At 42.7% G+C, this 12659-nt stretch overlaps 1 protein-coding gene across 1 annotated transcript; it reads left to right on the plus strand.

Moving 5' to 3' along the window:
- Positions 1-10099: 10099 nt before the first annotated feature.
- LOC145397610 (uncharacterized) lies at positions 10100-12256 on the plus strand. Its single transcript, XM_080270650.1, has 2 exons — positions 10100-10696; positions 11801-12256. Exons 1-2 carry the CDS (start codon positions 10100-10102, stop codon positions 12254-12256), a joined length of 1053 nt encoding a protein of 350 aa, XP_080126776.1.
- Positions 12257-12659: the final 403 nt, after the last annotated feature.

Consider the following 12659-nt stretch of genomic DNA (forward strand, 5'->3'; position numbering starts at 1 on the left):
ATTTTTTTTACCAAGTGTTCATTTTACTAATTTTTTTTTCAGTGTTGCCATGTTCTTATATTGGAAAACATGTAACTACTGTTTGTTGTTTTATTTTTATAGTAATTAGTAGTACCTGGTGATAGGAAAATGTATACAAACAGGGGATGTTCTCTTTATTGGGTGTCCACAAATTTTATCATGATCAGAATACAGGGTCACCCACACCTGTCCTCTCCACACAGGTTTAAGTGTTGTATCGGGATATTGTATTACAAAGGTAGCATAAGAAATATTAGGTGACAAGGACCTAGTACTGGTATTATGAAAATTATTGTATAACAGGACAGAACAAGAGATTTGCTGTCAAACCTAGTGCTCCCTTGAGGTTTTTATGTGTTAATTATGTTAAGTCTATACATGGTCATTCCATGAAATAAAACTAATGCTATACTAAGTATAGTATAATTCTTGTAAAGTTATCAGTGGTATGAAATCAGCAGAAAGAATACAAAAGAGAATAAAGAAAACTTGGCACTTTTCTTACCTTGTTTATTCATTTTGGTACAGGCCATCCTTGTATGCTGATTTTTTTTTTCTTTTTTTTTTTTTTTTTAATAAGGCCACAGTAATTTACAAACAGCTCGCCCTTTAAAAGTTTCATTTCTAACTACTGTATGAAACTGATTTGCCAGTTTCTTCTAACGTAAGTTGTATGGAGTAAGTTATGATATTTTGGAAGACATCCCTGACATACTAGGACTCACTGATCATACCTAGAACTGTATTGTTCCTCATTCATGGTATGTGCTGTTGGAATAAGTGTGCTGCATGGTATTTAATGGTTGGTTGTGGGGTATAGGTAAACATCTTAACAGGAAATGTTGGTCAAGACACCCTGAAAATGTGGAAAAGCATGTAAGATAGATCACATTTAAACGATACAGTACATTACATGGAGGAGTGAAGTTGATTGTAATTTCATGGTCAAGAGCTTGCCAACACTTGCCTGCCAACTGTGGTATTGGAAAGTGTTACATGAAGTATTTTTTTGTGGCTGCAGTATGAAACATAGAGCAAAAGAGAATGAAAAGGAAGGATACTTTCTGACATTTGAGGAACAGTGGCACAGCAGGTTTTTAAATCCCAGTCTCATCTGAACAGTGCATTGAACAGCAGGCTGAAGTTGCCGTTCTCTGGCAGTCTGCCATTTTTCTTTCAGGAGATAGAGAAAAGAGTTGAGGGACGTTTATATAACAAGGAAGTTGAACTGCCCAGTTATATGAAAGCCATCACACAATGGTATTCCTCTCCAGCACCTGTTTGTAGCAGAGCAACAGTTTAATATGGAAGTCATGATGCAATGTTGTCAGGGGATTGTTTATGAACTTTTTGTTGTGATGGTACATGGCATCAGCCTCAAGAACTAAATAGGGCAATATTTACTGCACATGTATAGTACAGTTGGGATCTAGATGATAAAACATAACATTTTGAATTACAGTACTGTGATGAAATTTTACCATACCACTACTGGAAGAAACATATCGGTACAGTATCCATAAAACAGTTAGTGGAAGAATTACTGTATTTCCACTTAGTGAAATTGTGTATATTTCAGTTACATGGATATTAATTTTCAATTTGTTAAATTCACAGCATTGTTAAAGGAGACACAAACACTTGTTGACAAGCAAGCCAGATGAAATGGTTGCCAAAAACTGAAGGTACTGTACTGATTATCACAGGGCCACGACTTATTCAGATGGAAGAATTGCATAATGCCCATGTCTTGAAAATTTTTGATGAGGGAGGTACAACAGTTTTGCCTCCAGTGATTGCTCTCACACTTACATTACACTGGAAGGGGAGAGTTCAAGGAACAGGACTTGAAATTATGATTAAAACTTTTCATAAATGGAGCAGGTCTTAGTTCCAGCTCAGTCATACATATTCTTAGTTTTCATCAACAAAAGAAAAATTGCATCACCACAACCCACTGTACTGGAGAGGTAATACAATACTAAATTATAATAAAGGCTTTTAAATGCCATAACCATTCTCTGTGCATTGCAAGAGATTTCATGGTACAGTATAGCAGTGAAGGATGTTAATGCAAAGGGGAGTTTGTAGTGCATTGGTCAGCACATCCAACTTGCAAATGGAAGGACTTGAGTTTGATTCTGAGGCTGGTTAGATATATTTCTTTCCTCTCTCCCTGTGCCCAGCAGTACAGTGGGTACTTGGGAGGAAACTTTTCTGTTGCTGGTCGGTTCTAGGGGCACATTGGCACTTGGCTTATATTATTATTTTATTACAGTGCAGGGTAAACTATATGTAGTCAAGCAAAAGGACATCAGAAAATCTGAAATGATGAGATCCACAAATGCTGTAATCATAATACTAACTAGAAGCGAAATGCACTGTACTGTACTTTGTCTGTTGCCATACTTTAATGTATGAACAATAATGTGCATTCATCAGAATTCTTGGTTTATGTATTTTGATTAAATAAAGTAAATTACATGTTTCTTGAATCAGTGCAATGAATTAAGATACTATGTAAGAAATACTGTTATAATTCTTGTGATGGTCCCAGGGTCATCTGGGCATTGTTCTTGTTACAGTCCCTTAGCTCATCAGGATGTAAGCTCAATGGACTGCAGAAAAGCAGCCACTTCAGCTAATTTCTTAAAGGGGTGTTTTGTTGAGGTTTGTGTTGTGATAGTGTGGTGCATGAGGTGAATAAGTGTGTTGTGGTGTGGGGGACTGCATCGCAGTGTGGGCACAATGAATTATTCTGATGTTGAATATTTTGTTGGCACTGTGGCAGGGAAGGGTGATGGCAGTGTCATAATCAGGCTAGCAGCACTCATATCTCTCTGGGTAAGGTAGTTTCTAACGAGTGAGTGTTTGATGGTGCTTCATGAAGGATGCTATTTTGCTAAAGTTATGGATGGTTGGAGTGTCCATGTGTTTATGTATGTGGTTGTGAAGTGTACGGTTTGATGGAGAAGGAGGGATTTTTTTTTTTTTTTTTTTTTTTTTTTTTGTGAAATGGGATAGTACAAAGTTACAAGGGCTGGGTGGCTCTTGAGCTGAAGCAGTGAACTATGTGCCTTTCATATGATCCTTGATTGGAAGTATTTCTTATTATTTCATATTTTTTGATGTAGGTGATCTATATTTATGGTCTTACTGCATAAGGCTTTGCTTTGTATTTTTTGTTTATATATGTTTTTGTTGGTTATGGTTGGAGCCCAGCTTGGACTGACATAATTTACTGTTTTTCTAATTAATTGCTCATTAGTTTTCTGATTTTTTAAATGAGTAATCATCAGGACAGGTGTTTGTAAGTGGTTACAACCCCTTCTTGAGTCAACATGGTTTTGAATAAGCAGTGTACTGAATTCTGTATTTTAGTTTTACTTTAGGCACTGTGGTCCAGTAATTTTCACCTACACTTGCATCCCCATGGTGGTAGGTGGTGGCAACCACCATCCACCTACTTGAAATAGTGCTGCCTACATGTTCCTTCATCTTTATCATTCCTTTTCAGTGTCTTTCGTCCTCTCTTCCTAATTAGCTCATCGTTCCTCTCACATTTTATTGCTCTTCTTTCATTTTCAGGTGGATTTACATTGAGTGACAAGAAAATGGTATCCTGTAACCCAGGAAACCATTTACGATACTGGGTGGTGACCATATACCAACTCATACGTGTTCCCTACGTGTCAACAAGTGGGATGGTGGTGGGTTAGTGCCCTTTCCCATAATGCAAATAACTCAAAGTCAAATGACCACCCCTTGCGGGATTATGGCATCTGGCTGTATATGGATAGATAGACTGAAGTAAACTGTTGGAACGCAGAATGCATCTCACCCAGAACCTTCCTAATGTTGTAAAGACATAGAACTTATTGGTGAATGGCTGGAAAATTTACTTCACATAACTCCCACTAATATATTCAGGAGTGAAGAAATGCGTCAGAAGGCAGCAAAAAATAAAGAATATAAAACGTCTGAAGGGGCTAACCAGTGGCAACCTCAACAAGCGCCTACTTGCAACATCGGAAGTTGAAATGTGATGAATGCTGATTGTTTCAAGAAAGGCATGAGTAAAAATACCCTTGGAGAAGGAAGGAATAACGAAGAATTTGCATCAAGCTATAATATGGCTATATGGTACTATTGGAACAGATGGAAAATAAAGGCCAGGAGAAACGGAAATATTAAGATGAGAGGTAGGGCAACAGCAGACGAGGACAGTTGGAAAGACGAGACAAAGCGGCCTCATTTGGTCGCCTCTTAGAAGCAGGAATAGCCTACTGGGGAAGTATTCTCCCCCCCCCCTCCCCAGGGGGGTTAACTTTGAAGATATAAGTAAAATATAATAACGTCTAATGAGTTTTGGTGTGATTTAACTTTTAATGGGTATAGTATCAGTACGTCTGCATGTATTTTCTAAACAGCGTGTTAGTTGTATCAGCAGTATTACATTTGGCATTTATATTAAGTTTTTGATGAAACTATGCATTAGACTAAAATGCCCGCCGAGACCGCCACAGGACCTCCCATCTCACCACCCCCCACACCACCGCCGAGCCGCCACCCCACCACCACCCCAGGAGGACACACAGGTGAGGCTAGTGACCTCGGGCAAGAGGGTCATCGGGACATCCCGGCCCTGAGCCCCTATTCCTCGCAAGTGCCCCAACCCCAGGCGTTCAGACAACCTGAACTACTGTGCGGGCGGGGTAGTGACCGTCAGACCAGGGGTGGGACTGAAAAGAGGTCAGTCCCAAGTAGCACCGTCTTGACGGTCTTGCTACACCCTCTAGGGCAGGAAGAGGCCCAAGGCTATGGCCTTAAAAGAGAAATAGACACAGGCTACGGCCTGACAAAGTGTGTAAAGGGGAAGGTGACCCCAGGCTCCGGCCTTAACACGCTGAGGAGAGAGAGAGTTGCCTGTGTGCATCCCTCTCCAGTTGTACTTTGGCTACGGCCAGAATACGGTCCAGGGTAGAGAGACCCTGCTACCGTACGTGTAGCGCTACCCAATTACGGAAGCGGCGACTCGGGGCCGGCCTCTCGCCGGAGCAGACGGGTGATCCCGTTTCTCCGTTAGTCGATTCCCGTAGGGGCAGACACTCAGTTACGACTGGGGCACGTACCAGGGTGGAGAATTCCCTGACGGTAGGATCTGTCCGTATTGGAGAGAGTGCGGCCCTCGTGCCCCTCACTCCGGCTTGTTCCCTACTGCGGGAGGAACACCACGCTGACGGCCGTATGCCTCGGCAAAAGGGCGACCCCGATCACCCTACTGGTGTCCCTCGCACGCCGGACAAGTTCACGGCACCAGCCAAAGTCCATACTAGGGGAAGTGGAGCCCCACCTCAGCCCAATGAACACACTCAGGGAACCACGAAGAGCGTGAGTCTCCCTCAAGCCTCTTTCCCTCCGGGGAGCCCTTCGTCGCCATCCAGGCTTCTTGGCCAAGCGGAGGCGTTAGAGTGGTGGCAAGGCCCGATTGCGGAGTTACCGCCCACACCCGGACGCTCCTTAGCACTGTTGGAGCCCTACAGGAGTCGCTGCCGCAGCCCAGCCCTGACGGCGCCTCTCCCCCTGAGCACCTGCAGACCCCGGACGCCCAGGCCTTCCACCACGTTCCCCGACGACGGCGACCTAGGCTCTCTCACGCCCCAGCAGAAGAAGAAGCAGGCCCGAATCCTCCGCCTGTTCGGTCCTAGTCCCGAGGGCCCCCGATCAGATCGAGGCCCCAGACTACGAGGCCTCCCTGCACCCCACCAGTGCAGCCCTAGGAAGGAGCCGCCCCTCAGGTCAAGGCCCTAAACAAGGGAGCCTCCCTGGACAGTAAGTACTAGTGACCCAACTACCCAGGAAACACGGGTAGAACAGCGATAGTGACAGTGACCCCTAATACAGTGACAGTGATCCAATGCACAGTGGCAGTGACAAATAAAAGTTATGTTAAACAGTGATATCGGAGTAAGTCGTGCTTGAACATTAAACAGCTCAGTTCCCCCTCTCAGAAAGGAAGCGGGGAGTTTTCTGTGGAGTCGAAGGTAGGTGTGTGAACGAGCCGAAAGGCTAATGAAGTGCTTCCTTGCGACTAGGTGACGGTGTCGGATGTCGCCACACGCACCCTACCTTTATTATAGTATCATATCCCCCACAGACTCCCGATCACAGTGAATATAAGTGAGACTCCCCCGTTTATTATTATCCACCAGTGGCACGACCAGTGTTCTCGATTGACCATCGCAGTGAAGTGATATCTCTCCTCAATAACAGTAACCCATATCCCTGACTGCCCTGTGCCCTGTGCAAAAGTAGATTGGATCCAATTATAAGTGTATTGTTGTATCTCTGTGTAATTATGTACCAAATGTTGTGTATGTAGCGCTGTAAGGGATAGAATTTAAGCAATAGATGTGATTCGGTGTACTGTCTCTTTTTATGCCCTGTTCCTTTGTTAGTGCATTACATCCGGTCTAGCCAAAGGACCCCGTCCAGCGCTCGTGTTTTTACGACGAGAAGTCGTCTTAAAAACACAGCATTACATAGACAACGATTCTTTTATTTCTTCCGGGTCCATTCGTTCTGCGACATAAATTGCAACGAGTTGCCTTGTATTCGGGTAAATTAAAGTCTCGTAAAAGTTTATAGCTATGAGTTTCTTTACAGGGTGTATAACTATCTCAGCAATATTACTCCGGCCGGGTATCTGCTTTCAAATCATTGGGAAAAAATGCATTAGACAACGAATCTTTTATTTTCGATGATTTGGTCCCATCTGTTGAGTCCCATCCCTCCCCAAGAGCAGCCAAGGAAAGCAGCGTCCAGTTGGATTTTGGGGACAACTGTGAAAACGGCTCTAATGGATTGCCCAGTTTCGGTTTAACAATTGCAAAAATGTCTTATACGATATTTGTGATGGCTGGGTCGAATGATCCCGTATAGACACCTGTCACCCGCACAAGCCGACAGTCATATGTTTTTGAGTCACGATGGCTGCGCTGTGTTTCCGAAGTGTAGTAATTCCATCGAACTGCAAAGGTTAATCTTTAGATCTTGGCCACCGCAGAGTAACAGTGCAAGTGCACGACGAATAATTCGGTGTTGAGATAGGTGAGGAGAGAACCTTTTGTGTGCGAAATACTGAAACTTGTGACTTGGAAAACATCGCATAGCCCTCCTACTGTCTCGCCACCCGCCTCAATGCTACGCTTCCCCTCAGCCTCGCCACTTCGCTCTCCCCATCGGTCATGACCTCCTCCTGACAAAGTGGAGTGAATGCCCAGATCCTCCAGCTGTCCACCAGCCTTGGGGGCACCCTTGGCCACAACTCGGAGCGACCCACGACATACAGTACATAAGGTGAGTGACCGATTATTGTTTTTCTTTAGACTAGGTTACCTGGGCCTGTGTCAGATCGACATCGGTTTATGTTTTCATAGTGTATGTGATTGGTTCTCATTTGACATTACCCGATCATATATCATGTGATTGTACCCAGGTAAAATTCTATGCTGAAAAGGGATCAGCTGCGTATGAGAAATGTGTTGAAGGTCTAGAGTACCCACAAGTGTAATGTACATGTATTAGAGAATCACTATATAGGTTCAGACATACGTAATGATCATAAATCCAGTCAAAAATTGCTTAATTGAACTTAAAAAAACTGGATTCAAGACGAAAATGTGTTAGAGTTATGGTACTGGAAGTGGACAATATGCAGTTTTGGAATTTTAACACCATTAACGCATAGTTTAGTCCCTAAGGATCACAATGAACCCCCATGTGTTTCACCTTTAGATCGCCAGCTTTCCTTCAGACAATTTTCTTTTTGCATAAATACTGATTTAAAGTGCAAATAAATATATTGACAGACATACTGTAACTTATTTACTGATATTTTGGTGATTATCCGTACTTATTTTCAGATATAAAATACTGAGGATTTCCGGGGCGTTTTTGGGCCACCGGTATATTTAGAGCACTAGTGTGACCACTGGGCCATTTTTGGTGTCTAGGATAAACTCTGGCATTTAAGGTGATGTACCTTGTATTATTTAGAGAGATTATGTTACTAACACTGTGTTTAGAACAGGTAAAGAGAACGCTATTAGTGGTGGTGGTGAATGCCACCAAGCAGACTAGTCAGCTACTCTTAAATACACTGGACCACAATTGTCTGTCCCAGCCTCAGGCCCCTACACCTCGTAAGGAGAATAATCTATAGCAGTCTTATTCAGTGCCCACGTGTTTGCCAACCCACCTACTTACCTACCTGCCAATCTCCCACAGTGCTTATACCTACCTACCAAAATACCTACGGGTCCTCCCTCCCTGCATCCCTCCCCCATTCCCTACCTACCTACCTACTTCCACAGTGCCAACACACCTATCTCCCACAGTGCCTAGCAACTTACTAGAGTGCCTGCCTACCTACCTACCTTCCCACTATGCCTACCAACCCATCTGTCACAGTGGCTCTCTACCACAGTGTTATTACCTATCCACCTAGCTATACTACCGTACATTGTCTAACAACCTACCTTCCTGACTAAGTTTACTGTTAACAGTTATCCTTTCATAATGGGGACATCTCTAGCATTCAGTTCATTTAACATCAGATCATTTTACTGAGCTATGATTGAGTCATGGCAGATAGCGCTTAAACATTAGTATACTACCGTATACTCGTAGCATTGTAAATTGTACTAATAAAATTATTCAGGAACATCCTTTAGCATATATATATATATATATATATATATATATATATATATATATATATATATATACTTTGGGAATCGTTCACCGAGCCACTTGCTACTTTGGCGGACATAAGGGGTGCTGTGGTTGAACCAGTGTCGCATACTAGTATGCTTGCACGCAATCGGCTTAAGGCGGGCCGATTACACTTGGTTCACAGACTACACACACATCCAAAACCATTTACAACACTACAATTACACTTATAAGCACTTCTCACCCTACATACAGTCTCTACCAGACAGCCAAAGCCACTGGGTAGAGATACATTGGCTTGTATCGTCCCTGTTTCGGTAGGGATAGGTCGGTCCTGCAGTGGACCTCAACGGCTGATGATGATGATGATGATGATGATATATATATATATATATATATATATATATATATATATATATATATATATATATATATATATATAATAAAATATATGGCGCTGGGTAAAGGAAGGAGAGAGAGGATGGAGGGGATGGAGGTAAGGGGGGATCGAGAGGGAAGGGGAGGGAGGAGGGAGGAGGAAGAGGTGGAGGGACGAAGGATGATAAGAGGTGGAAAGACAAGGAGGGGAAAGGAAGGAAAGGAAAGGAAATGGAAGAAAGGAGAGAGAGAGAGAGAGAGAGAAATGATGGTGGTGGAAACAGGCATTAACGGAGAGGGAGAGAGGGAAGGAGGAAGGGAACAAGTGGACGGAATTCTGGGGAGGGGGGGGGGAGAAAGAATTTGCCGGTTTCTGAGCTCTGGCAGCGTTACCAGGTATACGATAATTATCGTATAAATACGATAAATCAGTGCTTGGTACGATAAACAATAACGTTTCTACGTATACGATAATTCTTCATTTTAATGCGATATAATACGATAAATACGTGAAAATATATGGCTAATAATAATCTATTATTATTTTTTTTGATAAAAACGCTAGTCATTAACAATTTTAACTCGAGATGTAGTGGTAATCAAATTACCCGTTCATCACCCATAAAACGTAAGTTGGACGGTACTTGGACCTGTCCGCTTCGCGTGAGTTTAGTGCCCTGCCCGAGCGGCTGGCGGGCGTTGGACCTGTTCGCTTGGCGTGAGTTTAGTGGCCTGCCCGGGCGGCTGGCGGGCGTTGGACCTGTTCGCTTGGCGTGAGTTTAGTGGCCTGCCCGGGCGGCTGGCGGGCGTTGGACCTGTTCGCTTGGCATGAGTTTAGTGGCCTGCCCGGGCTGCTGGCCTCCTCCCAGTAGTCTGACTCCCCTCGCCTTGTGTGCCCACGAGTGAGCAACTATACCCAGGAGCGTAAAATTTTGACAGCTTTCGCATTACCTCAACGTAAAACATGTCTGAAAGTAAAATACATAAAAGAAAAGGCACAGAAGAAAAGACCCGTAGTGATGATTTATCGAAGAATAAACAGAGATGTGAGCAAAAGTACAGAAGTGCGTGGAAAAAACAGTTTCCGTGGTTGCAGCCTTCAAAGAAAAGTGCCTTGAAGGCATGGTGTCGTGTGTGTGGAGTGGAAATATCAGCTCAAATAACGCCAATTAAATTGCATGAAAAAAGTGTAAAACACAAAAAACTGTCAGTACCATCTTCATCAAAAAAGATATCTGAGGCATTTGCAAGTGGTGAAGTTAAGAACAGTAAAGCTGATGCAGTAAGGGCTGCAGAAATAAAATTAACAGCGTTCATGGTAGAACATAATGTATCATTTTTAGCTGCAGACCATTTATGTGATGTAGTGAAGGCCTGTTTCCCTGACTCTGCCATAGCAAAGGACCTATATATGAAAAGAACCAAATGCCACAATGTTTGTACGAAAGTCATGGCAAAATGTTACCAGGAAGAATTAGCAGAAAAACTAAGGAATACAAAGTTCAGCATTATGGTTGATGAATCAACGGACAATTCAACTTCTCAGAATCTGTGTGTAGTGGTACGATTTGCAGATTCACGAGAAGTAGTAAGCAAATTTTGGAGTCTGGTACCGATATTTACAGCTGAAGATCCAGAAGGAACTGTTGAGGGTGCAACAGGAAGACGAATATTCTCTGTAATTATGAATACACTGTGTGATTTTAATGTACCTGTTGGTAATGTTATTGGTTTTGGATCTGATGGCTGCAGCACAATGATGGGGCAGCACAATTCCGTTAGCAGCAGATTTAGAGAAGTGTGTCCTGGAATATTTTTAATGAAGTGCATTTGTCACTTGGCACATTTATGTACCTCCGAGGCATGTAAGGAGCTTCCCAATAGTATTGAACAGCTAGTTCACGATGTTCACAACATCCTAAAACTATCATCCAAGAGATTAGCTCAGTTTTCAGAGTTCCAGGATTTTGCTGGTGTACAAAAGCACCGCATTTTAACACTTTCCAGGACCCGCTGGCTTTCATATGCCGCAGTCGTGAGAAGAATGCTTGAACAGTGGGACCCTCTGCAGATGTTCTTTACTGATCTGCACTTCCAGCACCATAAAAAGTATAATGCAACATCAGTAGCACAAGCATATGAGATGTTACATGATCCTTACTGCAGACTGTATTTTTGTTTCTTGGATTGTGTGTTACAAAAATTTACACAATTTAACCTACTGTTTCAAAGTGAGTGCGTTGTGATAACCTCACCGCATGGACAAGCCTGTGAACTATACAAAGATATTCTGCTGATGTACATGAACCGGGATTATGTGATGAAAAGATCTCTCGCTGATGTTGATCCAGATGAAGAACGAGAATTTCTATTGCTTGAACAAGTATACCTAGGGGCATCAGTGTTAAAGAGGACAGTGGAAAATGTAGCAATGTACAACGACCGAGAAAGAATGAAAGAATTTCGTCTCGGGTGTAGATCATTCCTTGTCACTGCTGCCAAGCAAGTGAAGAAGAGGTATGACTTTGGAGATCCAATTTTGTCACGACTGAGCATACTAAACCCAGCTAATGTTGTCGGGCATCAAGGAATTCGGGAACAAAGTCTTGTTCCCCTTGCAAGCTGTCTGCCAAGAATTATTGAGCAAGATGACCTGACCCTTCAGAAATTGGATGGTGAGTGGAGGAGGCTTGGCATGGAGAATCTACCAGAAGAAGTAACAAGTATGGCTCAACAGAAGGGGATGATCAAAGAAAATTCCCCTGATAAGTTCTGGGGAACTGTAAAAACGGTGGTTGATGATGAGGGAGTCCCGAAATACGAGTGTGTGGCAAATTTTGCTCTGGCAGTACTCTCATTACCTCATTCCAATGCTGACTGTGAACGAATATTCTCAGACATTAACAGGATGAAAAGTAAAGACAGAAACAGGCTAAAAACCGACACTGTTGGAGACATGTTATTAGCTAAGCAGAGTGTGCAGTGGAACCAAAATAGCAACTGTACAACTTTCACACCATCAAGAGCTATGTTGCGTAATATGAATTCAAAAGTGCTGTACCCTAGTACAGCTCTTGCTGGAGAGAAGCCACATGATGTTCCAGACATCTACATAGAGTAGAAAAAGGGCCACGTACAACAGTAAATTCATTAACGTTCTTTACAGTAGAAACACGTAATCCCAAGATAATAGATTTTTTTTTTTTTTAGATAACATTAATACAAGTTGATTGTCATGAATTAAGTGTACTAATAGTTTTGTATCGCGAAGATTAGGTTTAGCAATTGAATCCGATAATTTGAGCCAAAATACGATAACTTTGACTAAGGCTGTACGATATTACTGTCACTGGCATCTGGTAACGCTGAGCTCTGGTTTTGGTCAGTCTGGCTTGAGGTGGGAGTGGTGCAGGCTGTACGATTTTGGTAAGATATATTTCCTTTTCCTTCCCATTAATTGCCTTTATGATGATATTGATTTTAGTTTGCATTTTAAACGCTCTGAGTATTTCTAAAGCTAGCTT

Source organism: Coenobita brevimanus, chromosome 42 (genome assembly GCF_032717465.1).
Source record: "Coenobita brevimanus isolate Jiangsu-jjx chromosome 42, ASM3271746v2, whole genome shotgun sequence".
NCBI lineage: Eukaryota > Metazoa > Arthropoda > Malacostraca > Decapoda > Coenobitidae > Coenobita > Coenobita brevimanus.

Coding starts and splice junctions, on each gene's coding strand:
- LOC145397610 (XM_080270650.1), top strand. CDS start 10,100: ATGTCTGAAAGTAAAATACATAAAAGAAAAGGCACAGAAGAAAAGACC. Junction 10,697..11,800: donor CTCAGAATCTGTGTGTAGTG/GTACGATTTGCA, acceptor CTGACCCTTCAG/AAATTGGATGGTGAGTGGAG.